At 39.7% G+C, this 25,781-nt stretch overlaps 2 protein-coding genes across 2 annotated transcripts; one reads left to right on the top strand and one right to left on the bottom strand.

The window, feature by feature from the left end:
- Nucleotides 1–257: 257 nt before the first annotated feature.
- Nucleotides 258–8,950, bottom strand: LOC139443264 (mitochondrial import receptor subunit TOM20 homolog). The gene is made up of 5 exons (XM_071224236.1): nt 8,751–8,950; nt 6,251–6,297; nt 5,444–5,525; nt 3,522–3,664; nt 258–2,661 (listed from the first exon to the last, which is right to left on the bottom strand). Exons 1-5 carry the CDS (start codon nt 8,872–8,874, stop codon nt 2,593–2,595), a joined length of 465 nt encoding a protein of 154 aa, XP_071080337.1. The 5' UTR covers nt 8,875–8,950; the 3' UTR covers nt 258–2,592.
- A 2,461-nt stretch (nt 8,951–11,411) lies between these two features.
- On the top strand, nt 11,412–24,224 carry LOC139443223 (centromere/kinetochore protein zw10 homolog). Its single transcript, XM_071224195.1, has 7 exons — nt 11,412–11,543; nt 13,501–13,703; nt 14,490–15,604; nt 16,606–16,781; nt 18,995–19,195; nt 20,942–21,076; nt 21,965–24,224. Exons 1-7 carry the CDS (start codon nt 11,507–11,509, stop codon nt 22,336–22,338), a joined length of 2,241 nt encoding a protein of 746 aa, XP_071080296.1. The 5' UTR covers nt 11,412–11,506; the 3' UTR covers nt 22,339–24,224.
- Nucleotides 24,225–25,781: the final 1,557 nt, after the last annotated feature.

Here is a 25,781-nt window from a genome sequence, read left to right as displayed (position 1 = left end):
CGCAGTCAAGATTATTGCACTTATACAGCGATGGGCTAACTACACTGAGTGGTCAGGCTCCGTGACTTGGTTGATGCAACCAACCACTGTTTGTCTGGTCCCGACTTGACTGATTACCGGCTGCTGTGATCTAGCGGGAATACAGCTGATTGTGGCCGCGAAATATAACTAACATTGAGATGTTCTCAACAGTGTAGCATTGAACATTTCACGATGACTGAATTGTCATGTCACAATACAAATAAGGCAAAGGTGTATAAGCTATGATGATTTATTCGTGTATGACAGAGACACATGCACTCATTCATATCATACATTCTACAGTATCGATCTAATGGCATGGATGTTGAATGAGACGACCGAAAATACAAGAAAACAGTAAAAATGGGGAAGACAATCAGATGTGACATGCTCAGCATTAGACTGAGGTAACTTGAACTGAGTGGATATTAATCTCTTAAGCATCAAACAGTGTTCATGATCTTGTCAATCCAACTTGGCTGTGACGAAGAGTCCATAATCTGGTCTCCAACATCTGCAATTCTACATGTTCATGACGTGATGCAGGACATACTATCCGGCCTAAGATATCACAGTCCGTCTGCACACAGCTTGCCTCTAATTTGTCCGTAACCAGCTGGTAATCGGGGGATGTAGCCAGTGTATGCTTATCAGGATGTCATCAAGATCTATGGACTATGGCTACATAACAGATCTAGATCATTTGAGTAAGAGTTTAACATTAGCCATTTTTTTCCTTTAGTGTGTCCTTTGTCATGTAATCACTGAATGGAGTGAAAAATCCAGTATCAGTTACACAGTGTGCCATGGTGTTTTGACGAGTCAGGTGTATTACATAGATAACAACAATCTATGAACATTGGTGTCATATTTCAATGAAACCATGTTACTCCAGACAGAGCCGGCCGTTCACAGTGAAATCATTTGGATTAACAGTGAGTATGGTTTTACGCATCTTCCTGAGGCAGGAGAGTCAACTGACTATAAAAGTCCAGTTTCCACCCTTGCCGAACTAGGCTGGTATTATGGAGTTACAATTTGGCTGGACTAACGAGTCTATGCATAGTCCAATCAAAATCGCCCAACGAAATCGAAATCCTGTTTGTAAACTGTTGTGCAGATTTCGGTCGATTGCAGGATTTGCAAAGCATGTGCACCGCCAACTCTTTGTCAACAGATATTTTCAAAATCTTTTCATGTTTTTAATCAAGGTGCAAGTAATACGAGAGGTGGAATCTGATTGGTCCATAGGAGAGGCTTAGAAGGGACATAACTGGTAATAGCCACTGGTAGCGCTACGACCAGGCCCAGGAATTCCAGCCTTGTTCGGCAAGGGTGGAAACTGGACTTTTAAAGTCAGTTAACTCTCTTGCCTCGGGAAGATGGGTTTTACCCCGCCTATAGCAATATTCCAACAATATCACGGAGTGGGACACCAGAAATTGGCTTCACACATTGTACCCATGTCAGGAATCAAACCTGGGGCTTCGGCGTGACGAGCGAAAGCTTTAACCACTAGGCTACCCGATCCCCCCTTTGGATTAACAAGTTTCTGGATCAACAAATCACATGCATGTAGTAATATCTCTGTGATTACATAAGCATTCCAAACAATCCCCTGGATGCGGAGGTTTCCGGACAAACCTGATCTGGATTAACAAGGTTTCGGTGTGTTAACAGATCATTTGTTTTTCTACACAGCTGTGTTTTTTGGAAAAAAAGTGCGTACTATACTCAAGACAATATGGTATTGATTTAACTGATGTTTTATAATTACATACGCTCAAATAGAATCCAGGCAAAGAATGCCACCTTGTTTCATGGCCAGGTAAAAAGCAGACATTTGATTCAATAATAATACATCCCTTTCTCCAAAACATTTAAATAAAACCACCCCAAACACAATATATTATCTATGTGATATATACTGGGTCAAATCCCTTTCAACATATATACTCACCGCAGAAAGAAATGCGAAACATAAAACATATAGAGAAGAATGTACGTTAAGAGAAGATGTTTCCAATGTGTACCACTTAATGATAATCAGTCAAGTGTTAGCACAGTGTCTTTATTCTTATCACAATATGTTGCATGAGATTTCCAAACATACTAATCCTGCGCGAGTCAAATGGTGCATCTCCAGTCAAGGATAGGTGACGTCACATGTGATGTGTTGAGTGTCGGTTCACACAACAAATCAGTATGTTTGTTTGTGCATTAAACCAATCTCTTGAATATCAGTAATTCTTCATATAGTAACCAACATATATGTTTCTCACATTTCTTTTGTCGGTGAGTACAGTAGATAGGTTTGTGGAGCTTTTGAGACCGATACCTGTGGATGAAAAAGTCTCATGAATATTTTCCAAGGGAGATAACTCTTTCCATAAGTGTTCTTGCACACACAAACACACAATGTTGTGGAGTGATCACTTAAGAAACACTGACCAGGGCCGATTTGCACAAAGTAATCTTGGAGTGAGGACAATCACACATCCGTCATGGGGATCAATGTCTTGATGGCTTTGTGCAAGTGAACCCAGGAATGTCCAGTAGCAGACGTCTAGGTCACTCAAGGTCATCCTCTTCCAGGGTAGATACCTCGGGACCACCAGTGGGTAGACCGCCAGACAGACGCTGAAGAGGAACACATATGTTAGTAGATAGCTGAAGCAGAGTTACTGGGAGCTACGAGTGATGAAAATATACCACATTTAAGGAGGATAAGTGATAATAGAAGTGAAAGCCAGTCTGTAGTTACAAGCTGGAATTCGGCGCTGCAATTCTTGCTTATGGGAACTTACATTTTAACCTCATTGGTCATGAAAGGTAAATCACCAGACTGGGGAGAAAGTGTTGATCTCACTTGACTGATAGGGTGGGGAAGGAGGGGAAGACGTGCTGTCACCTGACTGAGGGGGAATATTATCCTCACCTGACTGAGGGGGAATATTGTCCTCACCTGACTGAGGGGGAATATGTCCCCACCTGACTGAAGGGGAATATTATCCTCACCTGATTACAGGGGGGAAGAATTGTTCTCACCTGAGGGGGAATATTGTCCTAACCTGACTGAGGGGGGATATTATCCTCACCTGACTGAGGTGGAATATTGTCATCAACTGACTGAAGGGGAATATGTCCCCATCTGACTGAGGGGGAATATTATCCTCACCTGACTGAGGGGGAATATTGTCATCAACTGACTGAAGGGGAATATTATCCCCACCTGACTGAGGGGGAATATTAACCCCACCTGACTGAAGGGGAATATTATCCCCACCTGACTACGGGGGGAAGAACTGTTCTCACCTGAGGGGGAATATTGTCCTCACCTGACTGAAGGGGAATATTATCCCCACCTGACTACGGGGGGAAGAACTGTTCTCACCTGAGGGGGAATATTGTCCTCATCTGACAGAAGGGGAAGAATTGTTCTCACCTGACTGAGGAAGGATACTGTTCTCACCTGACTGAGGGGGGCGTATTGTTCTCACCTGACTGACTGACGGGAGTCGCTGCACCAGGAGCTGGAACACCTGAGGGGGGAGGGTCTGCTGTAAGACCTGCAGCAGCTGCTGGGGCTGCCCACACACGGCCACGGCGGTGCTCAGGTGCTCCACGCCACCCTCCATGTCACCTGCAACACATCACACTCATTGAATACATTCTGCACAATCAGTAAAACATTATCCAACACAGGAATGATCTTGGTTGCCTTTACATCAAACACAATGGTAGTTACTACTCTGCATATAGTGATGCTGTTATAAGACTGATAGGGGGAGAAAATACCACAACCTTTGAAATCTGAATGTTTGTTGACTATGAAACACTCATTTGTATCATGAACTACATTGTGCTTCTTCAAAAAATATTACTGTCAGAATATGTCTATTTTCTGTCTATTTTCACCCTTTCTCCATCGTTTCTCCATCCAATTTTGTCCCTCGCATCCCTGTTAGAGGCTACAGTGTCTTTAAGTAAATATATGTTGTACCGTAGTTTCTTGAGTATAGTGCGCACATTTTTTCTTCACTTTTAACATAGGGAATATGACAATGACCTTGGACTTTGATGCTTAATCTGGCCACTGGCACTGTTTCTGTTGGCTGAGTGTAAGCTGTGAAACTGAGTCTACTGATCTTGACACATACTGACCACGACCAACATGAACAAACAAACAGTTTTGAAAAGGTCCAAATATAACGTTAAGAAATACATACGATAATTATTCTTTTCCATGACAACGGGCAAGTTCTGTTCATATTAGCATAAAGCTGTGAGCAATAACCATGTCTTTTCTTATCGCCCATATAAAACTTGAGAAAAGCAGAATTGTTTGTCACAAATTAGGTCCATACTTGGAAAATCTTGAAGAATACTGATATAAATAGAATACCTTTGAACTACACACCAAAGGTGTTGATAGAATGTGTGAAATACAACTGTTCTGTACAATATATCTGAGGGCTAGTGTTTCACATAAAATAAATCAGTCTTTTGAGTGGCTACAGTGTTGTACGCATTGTGTCTCTGCAGTCAACAACATGAAGATGATCTATTCAGGGAAGTTAATGGCTCACAGCATAAGCAATGATCGATTCAGGGAAGTTAGTGGCTAACAGCTTAAGCAATGATCTATTCAGGGAAGTTAGTGGCTCACAGCATAAGCAATGATCTATGCGGGGAAGTTAGTGGCTCATAGAATAAGCAATGATCTTTTCAGGGAAGTTAGTGGCTCACAGCATATGCAATGATCTATGCAGGGAAGTTAGTGGCTCACAGCATAAGCAATGATCTATTCAGGGAAGTTAGTGGCTCACAGCATAAGCAATGATCTATTCAGGGAAGTTAGTGGCTCATAGCATAAGCAATGATCTATGCGAGGAAGTTAGTGGCTCATAGTATAAGCAATGATCTATGCGGGAAAGTTAGTGGCTCATAGCATAAGAAATGATCTATTCAGGGAAGTTAGTGGCTCACAGCATAAGAAATGATCTATTCAGGGAAGTTAGTGGCTCACAGCATAAGCAATGATCTATGCAGGGAAGTTAGTGGCTCATAGCATAAGCAATGATCTATTCGGGGAAGTTAGTGGCTCATAGCATAAGCAATGATCTATGCGGGGAAGTTAGTGGCTCATAGCATAAGCAAAGGTCTATTCAGGGAAGTTAGTGGCTCATAGCATAAGCAATGATCTATGCGGGGAAGTTAGTGGCTCATAGCATAAGCAAAGGTCTATTCAGGGAAGTTAGTGGCTCACAGCATAAGCAATGATCTATGCGGGGAAGTTAGTGGCTCACAGCATAAGCAATCATCTATTCCCTCATGGTACCATGATACACAATTGTTGTCCTGAATCACAAGTAGAGGGGAGGGGACAGGGGGTAGGAGTTGCTCCATTGTATCATGTTACCTGTAGCCAGTAGTTCTTCTCCAAGCTGTACCTCTTGAAGAAAGAAGCGCTGCATTGCCTCAGGATTGCTCAAGTCTGGAATCTGTGCAATGAACAATTGACCATGATTTTTCAACACAATAAAACTTACAACACAAACAAAACTGTTATCATCTCATTGATATTGTATTGTGAGGGAAAAGTATACTTTAAGCCACGTCAGCATATTTTCAGCATTTTCGTTTTGTAGTAACTAAAGCATCTTTGCAGGTTTACTGTCAAACTCAGAGACCAGAATATGACAATTTATGGTAAAAACAGATGACACTGATAAGCTTATAGATTGGGAAAACAGTTCGCAAATAGTGAAGCAACACTGACAAGGCATCTTGAACAAATGTATTCCTCATGTTTTAATAACAAGTCATTTTGAACTATATTGCATTTCTTATTCATATTTCCAGCAATATTCCAGCTATGTGATGGCAGTCTGTAAATAATTAAGTCTTGACCATTGATGATTGGGATACCAAATCCCCGGGCCTGACCACCTGATCCATTTGGTTGCTTCTTACGACTAGCATAGCAGGATTTATCAAGACCAGTTTAGAGGCCAATATTCGGCCCCGAGTCTGCAAGAAATATCAGCAAAACAAATTCACATTGGAATAACAAATTTCCCAAACCATGATGTCTAGCAATGATTAATGTTGAGGCTTTGTAAAAGTTCCTTGTATTTCAGGGACTAATTTAAGCAAAATAACAATCCCCTCACCCCCCACCCCCCACCCCCCAAAAAACCCCCATTAATCATGTTAATACACATACCTGAACAGTGGCTTTCCCAGGTCGCTGTGAACTTGCCTTTTTCCTCCCTAAAATAGAAGAAAACTTCCATTTTTAATATGCCCTTGCATAGTGCGATGAATAAAGCTTATAACTAAAAGAATTTAATTTGGAAACTTCAAAATCAATACACTTCAGCGATGTCATGTAAGTCAAGGTAAAACCCTAATACATGTTGTAAAAACATTGTTCAAAGCAATGACCGATAATACATCATGAAAAATAGTTGTAACACGTGCTATCCCAGCTGACCAGTCAGACTTTACACATACAAATGTGTGTCTGGACAATTCACTACAAGACAATTTCCCACCAATACCGGGACAATTCCCTACACCCTACAATATTTTTGTTTTTAGACAATGGCAGACTTGAGTTATGAAAAAAACATGTTTTTTAGTAATCAATGTGAAAGTAGGGTTTGTTGTCTTTGCAATGTATTTTAGGTATATTCCATAAAAGGGCTGATGTTTTGGGGAATTAGCGGAGTAAATTGGGAGTAAATTAATCTTAAAGTAAGGATTACAGACAGGTCTCACTAGCTAGTTGTTTTACATTTTGTATGCAATGGGGGTGGGATCAAAGTAGTGTAAAATGTTTTCTAACAGTTTCGTATAAGAAGTGGAGGAAATTGGAACTGAATGAAGAGTAAGAAAGGATCACATCAGTGACAGAAGTGACAGGTGTTGCTGGGTCACATACAACAGGTCCATGTGAGGAATTGTCACAGTGGGGAAAAAGTCCATGTGGGAACTGTCCATGTGGGGAATTGTCTGTTTGGGGAAATGTCCATGTGGGGATTTGTCTGTGTTGGCAAATGATTGTGTGGGTTAAATTCAATTTAGGTTTTTATGCCATTTTTGCAAAATTTCACAAGTCATTGTTTTTCTTTCAGTTAATATATGTGTAAACACACAATATGATAAGCAAAGCTGAGGTTAAATCATTAGTTTCTGCTACAAGTCAAAACAGTGATAAGAAAATCACAGAATGGCGAGCATATGCCTAGCAAAACTTTGTCAACATAACTGATGCGCTATTTTATTTTTCTTAATCTATGTTCCCTAATTACTTTCCCAATTCTTTCTTTTTGCTCTTCCCGGGTTCGCGTGAAAAACATTGTAAGTAGTGGTAGTCCTATACCATGTTAATAACACCCAGGGTGCACACCGCTTAACACAAAAAAACAGTCAGTTAAATGTAACCTACTGACGTACCCCCTCTTCCCGAGGCAAGAGAGTTAACTGATTTGTATTATTGATAATTCATAATACAAATAAACAAACTCGAAATCATCTGCGAGTTTGTTTGTTATTATTATCAGTTACAGTATCTGTTGTTATGTCAACATAATCGTTTTTTCAGAGAGTAAACCCCCTGGATGCCACAGCGACACCATCTTCCCGAGGCAAGTGCGTTAACTGACTTTAAAAGTCCAGTTTCCACCCTTGTCGAACTAAGCTGGAATTCCTGGGCTCGATTGTAGCGCCACCATTAGCTGTTACGAGTTATGTCCCTTCTATGCCTCTCCTATGGACCAAACAGATTCCACCTATCGTGATAAAAGGGGTCTTACATCACAAAGTGCATCAAATCATGTGAGCACCTTGATTAAAAACTTGAAAAGATTTGGAAAATATCTGTTGACAACGAGTTGGCGGTGCGCATGCTTTGCAAATCCTGCAATCGACCGAACTCTGCATGACAGTTAACGAACCGGATTTCGATTTCGGTGCGCGATTTTGTGAGGACTTTGCAAATACTCGTTAACTCTCTAGCCTCAGGAAGATGGACATACCCATTCAAAACAAACAAATGAAAAGACCAGTCCATCTTAAATGTCCATATGTTTCAGGTCATGATGGAAAATGTCTTTAAGCAGCAAATAAATAAAAGAATAATATTACAAAAGGGAGGAGAGTGAGGGAGTGATTATCTCGGCTTAATGTTAAAAAATATATATTACCAGTTGAGTTGACCAAACTTGACCGAACAAACTTAAACAATCTCAAGCTTCGGACAATGTGGCTAAAACAGAATATTGTCTTGAACGTGTCTGTAGTGTCTGCTGTTTGAAACATTCAGCTAGACACATAGTCGACTTGATCTTTAGACTGAATAATGGGTAGCCAGAAATTACATCCCTTACAATGGTCCCTGATTAATATGCAATAACTAAAATTAATATACAATAATACTAGCTATGTGTAGTGTACCGATCATCACAAATTGTGTACAATGTGATGCACTGTTTAGTGGACTGTTTCTCATTTTGTTGAAGAAATACCAAGCAACTTTTACATGAAATTATCTATTCAGTTACATTTTGACTGTGACTGTGACCCTTTTCATTCTGTCAGTAATTCCGTTAACTATTTTGTGACATCAAGGCAGGTGTCATTCACATCGAGCATTGCATCAGAGATAAATGTGTTCAAATTAATCTCGAGCTGTTGCCATGTAGAACGCGGTGATAACTTACTTTCTCTTAATTTTTGTTTGAAATTTGGATCACTTCTTCGCTTCTTGTCAAAATATATACAATAACCAAGGAAACAAAGGCCAGCTCCCGCGGCGATCCCCACAGCTGTCTTCGACAACATCATGAGAGCAAGTGAGGACGTCTTGTGATATCACAAACCCCACATGTAGAAATAGAAAGGAACTCTTCAGCGCGTGAGGTACAGAGTGACCTCCAGTACACGCGATGTACTCATTCAATATTCTCAGCTTCCAAAGTGATATATTATATTTATATATGATACAATCATAATGACCTAATCGCTCGATAACAGATATAATATTGTCTGTTGTTTGTAGGAATTACAGAAAATGAACACAATAGTGATGATGTCCTCAGAATATATCTAGAAAATCTATAGTCTCTTTCAATAATTGTAGACATTTGCGCGTGGGTATGGAGTAAGTGAGTTGGGTTTAACGCCGTTTTTAACAGTATTCCAATTATATCACGACCTGTCAGCTTAATGTGGGAGGAAAGCCCGAAATGATGCAGGTCTCAGACGTTTACCACTTCGGTGAAAACCCACGAGCAGGGGCATGGTGCTGACAAACTAAGAAACATAATCGGGGCGAACCGGGATTCGAACCCACAATTATAGGTTTCTGGCGTGCTCAATGGACGCAACTCTTGCACAGACGACTGGGCCACCCGTGCCACAACAACAACAACATAAATAACTTATATAGCGCCAATATTCACACAATAAAGTATGCTCTGCGCGCTTTCTGAGGTCAAGAAACAGTTTAGGGAAAGTCTGTCTAAAACGGTTTTTTTTAACAGATGATAAGTTTGGGGATTGTTTTATTTCCAGTGGTAGATAATTCCACAATGATGCTGCTGTATATTTGATGAGACGTTACAGCTTGTGTTGTTGAGATGATCATTTCGTCTATGGGTTGTTGCGAACGCTTTGGTTGAAAAGGAGGTAATAAGAGATTTGGACTGTAATAATATGCCATATTAGCTAGAGCGTCAGAAGATGCCTAACTATCTTCGGTCAAAATCTGAACTTCGGAATGTTGTTTAGCTCCAGCTGTCCAAAGAAGTTATACTATGCCATTGCGAATACATGTATTGTTGAAGTGACTATTGCTGTAAGTAATTATAAATAGTATAATATATACACCGTATCCTTAAATATAAATGTATACACAATATTGCACTAATCGACAGCTATACAAAAATAGAGAACTGTTTTTCAATTGTCAATCATTCCGCACAGGTCGTGTCACATGTAACATCTGTTTTATGGATACCGTTATGCAGTAGAATTACTTATACGACAAAAATGCACATCATATTTGCGTAACATCATATCAAAGTGCAATCGTGAAAGAAACATGCTTTTTTGGATGATCTGCAAATTGTAGGCATTACGGATACTCCGTTTTGTATGGTGTCATTTACCCACTTGATGACAATAGTTTAATATTATTAATGCACAGTTAAACAAAGTAGCGAGAACTAAGATCTGATTTTGTTGAGGAAAAATATTCATTCGCAGTGAAAGATTTCCTGGGCTTTAAACAACGTTTTTCAACCAATAAGGCTACAGCACACACTCCAATTCGTTTTGCAACTGTGTATAAATATGTTGATACGTTCTAACATATTATGTCAAAATGTCAATGTGTTGCAGGTTTAATGATGAATAAAAATTCGTCTTTAATTTTATGTTATTTGGGAACGTTTGATGTTGCTATGAGAGATTTCTTTACACAAAAGAATGTGCACAGATTTATTCTACCCGAGAACTAAGATCTGATAATGATTTTTCTTGATAAGTATCTCTTTTTCCGTAATCCCACATTCGAAAAAAGGCATTTGAATTGGCTTGTAAACCACAATATTATGAGCCTTCGTCCGTGGTAAAATAGCACTGGAATTTAAAATACCTTCTGCTGCAAATCTACCCTACATACATCAATACTATTTCCACATAATATGTTCTTTATGTCGCTAGCTACAACGTAAACGTTAGTAACAATTCAAAAGACCTCCACAGCAGCTCATATTGAAAAATACAGCCTTCGTGTCAAGCCAACGCACGTCTCCTTCTGAAAAGTTGCAAATGGTCTGAGGGTGTGACTAAATGTTTTTATATCTTGTCAAAAGGAAAAAAGGCCACTTTATTGGTTACTTAATTGTGTATGTAGGCTATACATATTGCATACGATCAAATGAACTTTATATGTCACTCATTTACATGGTTAGGATCACTGTTAATTTTTAAGGTACATTGGTGAAGTGGTCTTAGATGAATGTTTTGTGGAATGTTCGATCGATTCCAACAGTGTTGATTTCGCACATGGATCTTGTCTAATTGTCGTTCATGGGCGAGTAAGTGAGTGAATTTGATTCACGTCACAATTTACCCATATAGCCTACGACCGCAGTCTGTAAACACTGGAATCTGAGCCATATGCAAACAAGTGGTTGATAACACGAGCATCGATCTCCGACGCCGGGATCGAACGACACATACTTAGCTTGGTCCCACGTTAGAAACATTATATGCAATAGTTTATTTCCAAACTAGAGAATACGTCCAGACACAGAAAGTGGTTACTGCAAATCATACGAAAGTACCGTTACAGACGTGTCTCTGACGTCATTTCCGGTAAACACGAATTGAAATTTGGCGCACCTGGTTCGAATTTTCAGTTCAGAAATATGAAGTGACATGTTCAAATTTGATCTGTAAACAGAACAAGATGGCTTCATTTGTTGCAGAAGTCTTGTCTTCAGCAGGTAAATTAAAATATGTCTACATCTGTATCAAAATAAACAGCCGTATGCATCTAGAACGTTTTTGTTCGGTTTTCGATCATATTCCTTCACGAAGTTATTTAACGATACATGTCATTAAAACTTCAATGTTCGTTTGACATTACAAGGTGACCTTAGGATTTGACATAGTCTTCAAACGAGAATGTAGGATATGTGAGAAATGTCAAATAAGAGTGACTCGATTTATGCCTGTGATGTTTATTTGTTATTTATTAACTGTTTTAGTTAATGTTTCAATGGCATCAATGGTACCAAAACCTCACTACTGACAATAGGTCTTAGGTATTCCAAACTAGTTGTAAGGTCTCAAGTAATCTATACTAGTTGTAAAAGATCATGTTTATCGTGTTTATGCCTGTTCTTCTACTAGTGCTGTTATGAACAGCTCCAATGCTAGCAAGCCTCCACTGTCCGTGAGGGAGCTGTGTAAATACATCACTTCAAGCCCAAATTTAATATCCATGGCAATTGCTGTGCACTATAATAGTATAAACAAAACAGTCTCATCTGGCCATGATTGTAGACAATTTATTCCATTCACATCAGTTATCAAACATGGTAGGCCTACAGAACATAATAAGAATGCTAAGACGTCAGCATATACTGTAAATCTTGATATTAATGCGAGCGTGAATTAAATGTGAAAAATGCGAGTGGTCTCTGCTCACATTATTAAACATCGCATTTATATCAACAATAAGACATTTTGGTTATAGCAGAAATACCAACTTGGACATACGCTGAAAACAAACAACTATGTATTCCATGTTTTATTGAGCAGCACTTGTTACAAGTATATAAACAGTGTCATTCAAACACTAATTACATCATGTGAATTGTCACTGCTGGGGTCAACACAAGCGATCTACTCACTCCTGTCATCACTGATCACACCTGCAAGTCCAGACAGACACCACCCAGCACGAGGGGGTGTCGCATTCATATTGAGTCGCATTTTGGGCTAGGGTCCAGCGGTCGCATTCTTTTGGAGATGCATTAATTTCACGTTTTCCAGTATGTATGAAACATGCTCAGTAGCCCCTCAATAGGAAGGAATTACGAGCACACATGCTGAAGCAGAAATTACATTCATCAGTAACAAATAATTCATATTATTAATAGTTTTACTTCTAAAATGATAAATTATAAAGTGAAATGAAAGGGAATTTGCAATCACCACATAGTCAACAGTGTTTGTTTCACGACTTGACTAACATGACCAATGACAAACAGGTGGTTGTGTTGGGCGACGATGGTGATTATGTGTCATCGGGGCAGTTGAGATTGCTATTCGAGATCTTTCAAGACCTTCTTGCACCTGCTCATCTAGTCTATCTAAAACCACACAGTAGATTTCAAGACAGTTTGTTATATTTCATGTTTAAGTAGTACGGGTAATAAAACATGCTAGAAGTGTTCCCCAGCAAACCCGTGAAGATCTGGATAGAGAATAGTCTTCAGTAACCTGTACTTGCCGTACGAGGCGACTATGTTGTCGTAAGAGGCAACTAACAGGATTGCTGACTTGGTTGATGCATGTCATCATATATCCTAATTGTGTAGAGCGATGGTCATGATGTCAATCACTGTATTGTCTGGTACGGACCTCAATTATTTACAGACTGGCGTCATATAGCATGAATATTGCTGAGGTTGGCGTTAAACAACCGGCAAGCAAACAAGCTAGTGTTCCCCAGCAACCATTTTTGATTGGGTAGTCAGGCTCGGTGACATGGTTGATAGCGTAGATGGTAGTTGACAGTATGTCAATCACAGTATTATCTGGTCCAGACTTGATTATTTAGAGGCTTGAGTGCGGTGTCAAGCAACAAACAAACAAACAAAAAGAAAAAGCATACACCAAACAAGTAATTTCAATCATTTCTTCTAATTCTTGAGGATTGTTTATACTTTGCAGCCCAGCTGGAGAAAGAAGAAATTTTGGGCAAACTGAGCACTCTTGCTAAAAAGACGGATGAAATGAAGGCTGAGATCCAAGACCTTGTGACAAGGAAGTATAAGGACTTTGATCCTTGCTATGGAGAATCTTCTCAGCTTGGTGAGAGGGTAGAAGGGCTCTCAGAAGAAATGTCATGTGTCACAGAGAAGATTGAATCGGAGGTATAATAATTTGATTTAAGTTCAGGATTTCTAGTTGAAGAATACATGGTTGATTTGATAGTCTAACTGATTAAGCAAAACATATTGCACTGCAGTCTCAGTGAAGTTGTTCAAATGCTGTTCCCAGACCTGAAGTGTTAGGAATCAATATCAGATATCTTGTTTTTAAAGATGAAGTACACCTGTTATGGTATCAAATAAAATCTTCCTTTCCCATGGTTGTGAAACCACAGTTGGTAAAAATATAACCATGACTCATCACTTTGTATATTAGTTAACGAGGGACTTTTTTTGCACTCAGGTTGAAAATGCTGGCTAAACATGCTTAAGAATTGAATTTTACTTATTTTTGTCCTTTGCTGAATCATGTGATGATGATAAATATACCCATCAAATACATAACCTGTAAATCAAGGTGTCAGTTTGCACACCATATTTCAATTAACTCACCTGATGAGTTACTAGAGGTGAAACGATGCAGCAAGGTAACAATAAGATTTGTATCACAATACAAAGGATACGATATGTCTCGCAATAAGCATATTTACGTCAAATCGCGTGGAAATGACTGCGAATATTTCAAAGCAGGTTCAAAAAGAAAAGTTAGCTGTAGACACATGTTCGTTGCAGCTATTTGTAGTAGTGAACTAAATCACAACACATTTTGCTATTTTTTTATATAGAAACAAGAGTAAAAGTTTTTCGTAATCATGTACATTGCTCTTTCATGCAATAAATATTTTTAATGACTAAACACCATAATTATTAATACAAGTTATATTTCAGATTCGAGGGCAGTTAAACATGTCAACAGGAGAGTTTCAGAGCCTTACCAGAGAGCTACAGGAGATGACATCAGTGATGACTGTCCTGGAGAGGTTGGCCAAGTTCCAGGACCTGTTGGAGAACCGAGAGACGGCCTTGAGGGAGAAGAAGTACTCGGAGGCTGCCAGCTGCCTGGACACTGTGTATAGTCTGCTGCAGCAGACGGTGCATGACCGACAGGGAGAGATGACCATCATGGCAAGTCTCAGGACTGAGTGCGAAGTCCAGAAACAGAAGTTCATCTTTGATCTGGGGGATGTGTGGAAGGAGCATATCTTCTGGACCACATCTGACACCAGTGAAGGAGGACAGTGGGAGTTGAAACTGTTGACAGGGGGAGCTGAAGCTGAGGTGGTGCAGGAGATGGTGGTTGCCATGGCAATGCTGCAGGTTCTTCAACTCAAGATGAAAAGTTTCGGAGAAAAACTGTTGAGTTGTTTCATCAAACCTCTTGTCTTGAATGAGGAAGTGATCATTGACACCAAGTCAGTTTCCCAAACACACATTCTGTGGGTGTCCGTGGCTTCCAGTAAAAAGGTCACTGATAGTTATGTAACTGTTCTGGACAACATTTTCAGTATGCTGAATTATCTCCATATCAAATTCTTGAAGTTCCCAATAGCCCCCAACTCGTCTGTGACCCTGATGGAACTGCTGGGCACAGAGATCTCCAGCCAGGCAGTGGATGTCATTGTGAAGGAGTGCCTCTCTCATGCTATACCCACCAACAGGAAAGACCTGGAACACTTCCAGGAAGTCGTGGCCAGGACTGAGCTGTTTCAGAAGCAGCTCCTTGACTTGGGTTTCATCAAGTCGGACAACTCCATGCTGACAGACTATGTCCGGAATGTGGATGTTTTATTTGCCAACAAGAAATGTCAGGAGATTCTGGAACAGGCTCGACAGATGATGACATCTGAAATACACAACACCACGGTTATATCCGATGACCAGCCGCTAGGGGAGGTAACTCAGCTGGACTCGGGGCCATCCAGTAAAAAGACAAGGAAGGTAGAGATCAGCTCTGAGGTGCCTCTCAGTGGTAACACATTCAAGATGCCAACTTGTCACATTAGGTTGGTTGCAAAATATATCAGTTATGCTTGTCATATATTGACTTCTCACAATCATCATGTTAGTGCATAAGACATGATATATATGTTTATCTCACAATTGTTGTCAATCATGATCGACAAGACACATGTATGAATGAGAAATAACAACTACCGTATTTGATGTAATAAACACCCAGGGCGCTCTCAAAATTAGAAACAGGGGGCTCTTGTTAGAATATAATTTTGGTGAAAGAGTTGAAAGATCGTAAATTTCGTGGTTTATGCTGACAGCCTGAAATGATACAAAAGAAAAGTCTGTGCATATTATACACGAAAGATATATTTTTCCAGAATTTAATTGCCCGTAATTAAGGGTGCATATAACACACGAGTGCGTATTATACACAAATAAATAAGTCTTGTGTACATTAATCAATGGAAAGGTGCTAATTGGGATTGTTCACTAGCCAATATATTAACAAATATCACCTCAGGCGCTTGTTAGAGTGGGGTGGTTATTACGTCGAATACGGTATTTCAATTACTCCTTCAATTTGACTTTTTAATCAGAATCTTGACAATCTCTTTATATTCAACATTAGTTTGTTTTAGGCTGGAATCAAATGTGAATTAACACTGTTTAAATGTATTCACCAGGTTACATGGCAGTCTGTGGCATGCATAGCAAGTTGCTCTTTGCAGGGATTTATTTAGACATGTTTAGAGGCTCATATTCAGCCCCAATTGTTCTCCCCCCCCCCCCCCCGAAGTGCCTCAATCACTCCTTACACAGTGGGAGCGGTCGGGTAGCCTAGTGGTTAAAGCGTTTGCTTGTCACGCCGAGGACCCGGGTTCGATTCCAGACATGGGTACAATGTGTGAAGCCCATTTCTCGTGTCCCCCGCCGTGATATTGATGGAATACCGCTAAAAGCGGCGTAAAATCAAACCCTCTCTCACTCACCCTACACAGTGATGCACTATTTCCTAGATCATGCCAACAATTTGCACGACATTTTGCAGCTCCTCAGTAAACTGCCTGATGAACCTTGCCTACGAAACCCTCCACGAGGCCACAGAGAGCTCCCCTCAGTGTGCTATCCAGATGTTTTATGCTGTGAGGAACATCTTTGAGCTGTACTGTGGTGTGTTCCCCACCTACCACAGGCAGAGTCTCTCCACACTCCCTCAACTCACAGGTAACTCCAACTAGACATGCTTGACTGGGTAGCATGCTCTCTTGACAAACTTTGATCAGTTCATAACAACACATTGCTGGTCTGCTGGCTCAAGGCTTTTTAGCTAGATTTATGTTTCATAAATGACTACCTGTTCCCTACCTGGTGACTAAGTTAATGTAGCCAGTGTTAACTTAATTTACCGTAGAGATACTCTTGGTACCTGACTGTAGAGTCTAGTCAAAGGGTAGGTTTGTATGTAGCCAGCAGTTACTGGCCCTTCTCCAAACTAAATGATGGAGGCTGCAAAGCAGCTGAAAACCGAGGTCACAGATATTACCTGCAGGAAGATAAAAAGAAGGGCGAAATAAATGAATTGCCCATCTTTAGTGTTATCTTCTCCAGGAAGCTTAGCTCTTTGTTGGTTTATTTCGGTAGGCAAAGGGAGTCAAATTAGGCAAAGTCTGTGTATCAAGGATAAGGGACATAACTCTTTAAGAATTATATGCAAGGAATTTCTCTACCGCTTGTCGACTGAACTTGCCAAATGATTTGGCAAAATAGTAATACAAACTTTTATAGATTTTAATTTTTAAAAACCTGATTAATCTCCAAATGCATGACACATGTGAGGTATGGCCTGAAAAAAAGGTATAAATTTGGATTATTATTGAATTTTCTTTCAATTTTGAATATGGGGTCGTTGGATCCAACATATTAATAAAAAGAGGGCGAAAGAATGTTAATGATGGGCATAGCCATCACACAATTAAGCACTTCATCCTGTCTGCTACAGGTTCTTACATAGTTTGAACATTCATGTGCTATGGTGGGAGTTGGCTAGTGGTTTGCTAGAGGTGAGTCTGATTATGAAAGGTACACACTGGTATGGACAGGCCTGCTTCCGGCCAAGGTCAGGTTGTAGGGTGCATAAATAATTAATGATCTGCATCACCATGATCACTTTAGACTTTCCTCTTACATTATGCTGAAACACCTTAATACAACTGAAATACTGCTCAAAGTGGTATTAAATGTACTCACTGACTAACGTTACCTATTTCCAAATGCTTACCGTAAAAGGCGACTATGCTTGTCGTAAGAGGTGACTAACAGGATCGGGTGGTCATGCTCGCTGACTTGGTTGATGCATGTCATCGTATCCCAATTGCGTAGATCGAGGCTCATGATTATTTACAGACCGGTGTCATATAGCATGAATATTGCTGAGTGCGGTGTTAAACAACAAACAAACAAAAACCTATTTCCAATATCTTTAAAGAAGCTGCACACACCAAGTGCTGCTGTATCCCAGACAAAGATTACAAAACTGAAATTGTTTTACAGCAAGGTTTCTCAACCTCAGTGTTTGTGTCAAGTTGCTTCAAGTCAAGAGTAATATTCGGCATGGATTCTCAAATAAATTTCAAAGTAATAGCAGGAGGGGTAGTATAAAACGTGTGTTGCTCGGCTGTGACAAATGGCTTGCGTATATGTTGCCACTGGCGTGAAGCCAGTGTGATGTCGACGCCTATTTTCATTTTGATCTTGAAGTGACATTAAGATCTGCTCGCATATGGACTTTATGTATCAAAAACAATGGATACTCCAATATATCCTTGAAAAAATGTTTGTTTTGTGAGATACCTTCAGTAAAGTATAAAGGTTATTTAAACACTGGTTTTGTGTAAAAAAGGGAATTTCATTTGGGCATATGTAGGTCACATGAGTAAGGATAGATGGCGACCTTTAGGCAAAATGCAATCAGGTTGATATGTAAACTTTGTTGCAGCAATTGGTAGATTTTTATCCCCCGCCCAACAAAGTTGGCAGGGTATATAGAAACGGGCTCTGTCCCTCCCTCCATCTGTCACGTTTCGTTTCCGGAGCATAACTCAGAAACCGTTCTATATTTTTACATGAAACCTTGCAGGTCTGTCAGGTACATGCTGAACTGGTGCCTTTTGCTATTTAGAAATTTTAGAAATTTTGACTTTTTACGTTTCCATGGCAACAAGATGGACTTAGGTTCCAAACTCTTCTCTTTTTTACAATTTCCATGAAAAGTTCCACCTCGGTTAAAAAAGGTTAGGGTTTGTTTAGGTTTAATATATAGCCACGTTAGTGGCAAACTCTTGTTCAGCTATCTTTACCGTAGTGAAAATTACCGAAAAATCAGCAGTGGTCCTGAGAATGCTAAATGTCACTGACTGTGACTTTGTCCTATATTGCAGCTTTGCACCACAACAACTGTATGTTCATCGCCCACCACTTGATGACACTAGGACATCAGTTCAGCAAGAAGTTGCCCTCAACACTCAATGCCACATTTGTCGATCTGATCTATAAAATTAAGAAAATCGGCACAGAAAGCTTCCAGGAGCAGCTCAACACACAGAAGAGCCAGATCTCCGAGTCCCTGAAGGGGTCGAATGGTCAGTACAGCTGGTGCCGCGGAGGGTATGGGTGTTCACAGTGATGTGATGGGGTTTGTCTCATTTCACGAGCGATGTCATGGCCAAGCTCTGTGTGGATTGCATGACATTGTTGTGTGACATTGTTATGTGACAGTGATGTGAGACATTGTACAACATTTTGTGACATACATTGGTGTGTTACAGGGTTCTGTTGTGTGATGTGTGACATTGTTGTTATGGTGTTGTGTAACATTGTGTGACAGTGTTGTGATGTTTGAATGTTGTGTGACATTCTGTGATGTGACGTTGTGTGACAGTGTTTAGTGACATTGTTCTGTGACAGTGATGTGAGACATTTATGTGAGACATTTTTGTGTGACAATGTTATGTGATGCGTGGCAATGTGTGATGTGTGACATTGTTGTGTGATGTGTGACATTGATGTGTGACATTGTTGTGTGAAGTGTGACATTGTTGTGTGAAGTGTGACATTGGTGTGTGACATTGTTGTGTGATGTGTGACATTGTTGTGTGATGTGTGACATTGATGTGTCACATTGTTGTGTGATGTGTCACATTGTTGTGTGAAGTGTGACATTGTTGTGTGAAGTGTGACATAGATGTGTGACATTGTTGTGTTATGTGTGACATTCATGTGTCACATTGTTGTGTGATGTGTGAAATTTTGTGTGATGTGTGACATTGTTGTGTGATGTGTGACAATGTTGTGTGATGTGTGACATTGTTGTGTGATGTGTGACAATGTTGTGTGATGTGTGACATTGTTGTGTGATGTGTGACATTGTTGTGTGATGTCTGACATTGTGTGATGTTTGACAATGTTGTGTGATGTGACATTGTTGTGTGATGTGTGACATTGTTGTGTGATGTGTGACATTGTTGTCTGATGTGTGACACTGTTGTGTGATGTGTGACAATGTTGTGTGATGTTTTACATTGTTGTGTGATGTGACATTGTCGTGTGATGTGTGACATTGTCGTATGATGTGTGACATTGTTGTGTGATGTGTGACATTGTTGTGTGATGTGTGACATTGTTGTGTGATGTGTGACATTGTTGTGTGATGTGTGACAATGTTGTGTGATGTGTGACAATGTTGTGTGAATGTGAGGATTAGGCTGTCAGCCACTTGTTTGCCCAGTCTTAGATTATGTTAGAAATTTGTTTATTTAGGACGGGTGCTTGAACAGGACAAAACTGTTGTCTGTTTACAATTTCTGTTGATTTATTCAGTTCCATTTTATAGCAAAATTGAAGCAGTGAGAACTGCATTATAAATTATAGCCCTCACATGCCTCTGGTCAGTGAGGACTACCAGCATTGGATTTTAATCTGACCTTGGCACAGTTTTGTAGTCTCGGGCTAGCGGACTTACTTGAAGTATGAAGGCTGTTTATCTTGCCTTGACATAATTTTTACAGGCTGCTGTGATATAAATGCAGCACAAAACAAACAAATATTTCAATAACAAAAATGGAGGTTGACCTCGTGGTTAATGTGTTTGCTTGTCATGTCAAGGACCAGGGTTCTATTACATACATGGGTACACATGGGTTCTTCTTGTCCTGTTGTTTCATTGCTTAAATAAATCAGAAAGTAAATAACTTAGGACATTGATAATATTATGATTTTATGAATTTTAATGTTTATTTTGGATATGTATTTTAAGACCTTATATAACTATCTTAAGGAGAGTACTATAATCATGGTAATCTATATCTAAAATGTGATTGATTGGGCAGGTTTCAGCGGTGTGTCGGATGACGAACAATACTTTGCTGCAGAGCGGTCAATTAAGCAGTGCCTTCATCAGCTCACTCATCTGCAGAATGTGTGGCAGGAAGTACTTCCAGTCAACATGTACAGGAAGGCTATAGGTGAGGTGGCAAAGATGGAATACACAATGTCACAAGCTTTATTATTACACAGGGAGACCTGTGAAGATCCGGGGTAGAATAGGTCTTCAGCAACCCATGTTTACCGTAAAAGGCAACTATGCTTGTCCTAAGAGGCACTGACGGGATCGGTTGGTCAGGCCCGCTGACTTGGTTGATGCATGCCAATTATGTGGATCGATGCTCAGGATATCAATCACTGTATTGTCTGATCCAGACTTGATTATTTACAGACTGGTGTCATATAGCTGGCGTATTGCTGAGTGCGGCGTTAAACAACAAATAAACAAAGAAACATAATACACTAGGACAAACCTGGTCCATGGATCTATAGGAGTTATGTCCCTTTTCTGTCAACTTGTAGGTTGTGGGTTCTTGCCTCACTTCAGCTTAATTGTCACCAAATTCCACATCAGTTATCATGATTATTTGTAAAGTCGTTGAAATTGACAGCATACTGAAATTGCAAATTGTAACACACTCATTGGAGGAGTTTTAGTTCAAATTATACCATATATGTCAATCTAGGAATCAAGCACTACCAGACAAAGCTGCTTTTCTCTTATGCAGATGTGCCTTGCTTGTACATGCTTAATACTGCTGAGTGGAAAACTTTATCAAAATGCTGTTTTAGATGTATTTTTATTTTTGCGATAACATTTATTTCAAGATGTTCTTTTTAAAGTTAAACTTGAATGACTTAATTACATGTATATCATTTATAAAGAGACAATGTAAATGTCTTAATTTCATGCAGACTCTTGATATAATCAACTATCTTCAGTTCATGAAAATTTGTATTATGACGAATCTTACACATTTGGCACAATCTAAAACAAATAGTAATAGTGTGTTTATTAACAACTCCAGGAATGCTGGTGAACACGATGGTGTCAGAGCTGACAGATTACATCTGTGTCCTTGAGGACATCTCCTCGGATGACGCCCGCCATCTCCACAGCCTCCTCTCCGTCGTGCTGGAGAAGGCGGGGCCTCTCTTCAACACCCCGACAGACAAGGCGGACAACATGGATGTGGAGCTGCAGAGGAACGTGTCCAAGTGGCGTAAGTTCAAGGAGCTTCACCTTGTGCTGAATGCCAGTCTGCAGAAGATCAGTGATCGGTGGGCGGAGAAGAAAGGGCCCCTGGCTCTGGATTTCTCCGCTAATGAGATCAAGCAACTCATAAGGGCCTTATTTCAGAACACTGACAGAAGAGCTGCTGTACTTTCCAAAATTAGATAATACATTAATGAGATTATAACAAGGTTAACGTTGGTTTGAAAATAAAATCTGAATCTACTGAGAAAGTTTGCTTTGTTTCTGTTGATGTGTAATATATGTGCAATATGTGGCAAATATATTGCTGCTTATTTCACTGAAAATAAGTATTGAACTTGGAATATAATGTTCAATAAGTAAGGTGTTATTGTTATTAAAAAGCTTATACTCTTGTTTTCTGGTAACAAATATATGTATATAAAAATGTGTATAGAAAATATATTTGTCAGAAATCAGATTTCAGAATGATTAAAAGATGTAAAACGCCTGCAATATTTGTACATTTCAAATGTTTCTTATTTTACCATTGTATCGACTTTGTCAGTCAGACATGTTCATTGTAAGAATCTTTGACCTTCACAGGAGCCTGTGACTTTTGGGACAAATCCAGAATCTAATAATTATTTCTTGTAAACATTATGTTAACAACTTCCTCTGTTAATACTGAAAATGATGACGAAAGGAAGTCTCAGAGTCCTTGGCATTGACTGCCCCAGTGCGAGGTGTGGGTTACCATGGAAACATGCTTGAAATTTACCAAAGGCCATTTGTCCTGGAGGAATGGTTACTGTTTCAACTTTGAATGCTTGAGGCAGTTCAGATTCTGTTGAAACTGAACACAATGCCAGAAAGTGGTCAAATGTAACAAATGTAATATTTGGGATAACACTTTCTTAGTTAAGTTCAGATTCTCATAATTCTGTTGAAACTGTTAGACTCTACATTGTACTGTTCGTTACAAGACGAGTGAAAACGTGTAAGGAAACAAGGAAACAAACTACTAGTCTGAAATGAGCCCTGGACTAATTTGGTGTCTGACCCTGGAGTGTGGATATTTTCTTTACTTTGATTTACTTGTGTACTGATGCATGTTTTAATTGATCATTACAGCAGTGCACTGCATTCCTGGTAGACTAACATCTAGTATTTGAAATGAACATTTTGACAGAAAAACAACAGTTGTTCAATTATCTTAATAAAAATGTAATAAAAAGGAGCCCAGAGAATCTGTTCATTTTCAGATACTGCAGTAATCTAGACTTGCCAAACATTATAGACTTGCATGGGCTGTTTTTGATATATTTGTATCAGGGTCTGTTACACAGAGTAGATCCCCGCTGACCATACTTAACAATAGGATGTAAGGATTTATTGAGCTCTGAATCAGTATTTCATGTATACGAACTGATACAATTGAATATTAGGGTGGCATGTAAAATTACATGAACCTTATTGTAAAGGTATTTCCTGCAGGTATTTACAAGAGTTCTCAAGCCACTGTTTATTAGTTGACTTGAATGCACTGATTTTGTTTTGAGTGGGCTTCCATCCATTCCCTTTGCTGTCAGTGTCCAGGTATTGTATCTTGATGAAGTGCAGTGTTATGGCCCTACCATACAATCCACATAGTTTGAAGATATGGGGTATGAATGTTTTGTTGCAGCTTTCAACATCTTAAGTAGACAATAACATGTCAGCAGCAAAATTGATTTACTTAACTCATTGAGGCTTGACACTAAAAAATTAATAAAAAAGGTAATTGTTTTGTCATTGTATTCAAAGTCCTCTTGAACTAATGATAAAATCTAGAAAGTAAAAAATACACCTACTGAAGATTGACATGTTACATTCAATGCTCTTTTGGGGGCCACAGTTGGCCAAGTTGTCTTAGGAACCGCAATTTGCTATATAGAGTTATGTCCCTTGCGCACGTCATAACGCAAGCTCCTTCCCAGCGCGTTACATCTTCGTTACACTCTCGGTATAGATAGCTCCGCGAACGGGATATCCCTGGGAGGAGCTTGCGTCATAAAACTATGATGGTGGATTTTAATCATGGTTTCCTATCTCTTTGATACCCCATGATATAACTGGAAAACTGTTCAAAGCAGCTTAAACCCAGCTCACTCACTCAGTAATACCTTGTTGGCCCCGCTTAATGAGTGAGTGAGTTGGGTTTAACGCTGTTTTAACAGTATTCCAGTTATATCACGGTGTGTCAGCTTAATGTGGGAGGAAAGCCTGAAGTTATGCAGGTCTCGGACGTTTACCCCTTCGGTGAAACCCACGAGCACAGGTATGGCGCTGACAAACCTGGCCCCGGTTAGTGTTTCTTCCGAAGTCTTGTGTTACTCAAATCACCACCATCAAAATGTGTTTTGGGGTTAGAAAAAGGTAACCTGAAATGTTTCAAAGAACAAGTGATCAATTTTTTGTTTACTCTTCTGAAATGTTGAAATGGAACCAACAAAGGATTGAAACCAGGCAACTTTCTCTTAGAAGTTATACTTAGAAATTACTTTTGTAGGTTGAAAAAACTAAAAACATTCATATTTTCAATATATTTTATGTGGTAACAAGGAAGAGGTTCGTGGAATGCTAACACATGGTGATGGTTTGTATTCACATGCTTGATTTACATATCCTGATGTGTTACGAAGAACATCTTACATTGCTGTTACAGTTTCCCAAAACAATGCAATGAAATAAAGTTTTCTTGATTGAATGGTATATTGTTTGTTTTTTTGCTCACTTGAGAAATTCAGCGACAAATGAAGGGATGTGAAAATGTCCGAGAGGTGGTTTGTTTGTAACCCAATGACATGAGAATTGATACACAATTATCAGCAATTTGATGTACTTCCTCAATGGGGATTGTGTTTGTTGTGTTTGTTATTTAACGCTGCACTCAGCACTATCCCAGCTATATGACGGCGGTCTGTAAATAATCAAGTCTGGACCAGACAATCCAGTGATTGACATTATGATCATCGATCAACGTAATTGGGATACCAATACATGCATCAACCAAGTCAGCGAGTCTGACCTACCGATCCCGTTAGTCGCCTCTTACAACAAGCATAGACGATTTAACGTCTCACGACAATGACATAATATGTGTCAAACATGCTTGATGATTGATGGGATCTTTTGATATTGGTTCCTTCTTGTAATTTGTCTAATCGTCAACCCACAGTGACGCAGGTCATGGGTCATACTTTGACACTAATCTGATACTCAACCATCGGATCCTTGCACGGAAAAATGATGCGATGCCTTAATCACCCCTAGATACATTTGCCCCACTGCTGTCGGTCCACTAAACAAACATTTCATTATTTTGGCACTGACACAAGGCATTCAGATAACACAGACCGTGATAAACATAAAAACAATCCGTGTGATATCAGGGGTGCAGCTTGTCCCATGGTAGTTATGCTTGCTGTAAGAGGCGGCTCAAAGGATTGGGGAGTCAGATTTGGTGGCTTGGTTGACTGGGGCAACTTGTCCCATTGTAGTTATGCTTGCTGAAAGAGGCGGCTCAAAGGATTGGGGAGTCAGATTTGGTGGCTTGGTTGACTGGGGCAACTGGTCCCATGGTAGTTATGCTTGCTGAAAGAGGCGGC

Source organism: Haliotis cracherodii, unplaced genomic scaffold, assembly GCF_022045235.1.
Source record: "Haliotis cracherodii isolate W230 unplaced genomic scaffold, xgHalCrac1.p SCAF_5, whole genome shotgun sequence".
In the NCBI taxonomy this organism is placed as follows: domain Eukaryota; kingdom Metazoa; phylum Mollusca; class Gastropoda; order Lepetellida; family Haliotidae; genus Haliotis; species Haliotis cracherodii.
The sequence above is the reverse complement of the archived record's forward strand: the minus strand, read 5'-3'. Positions and strand labels throughout refer to the sequence as shown.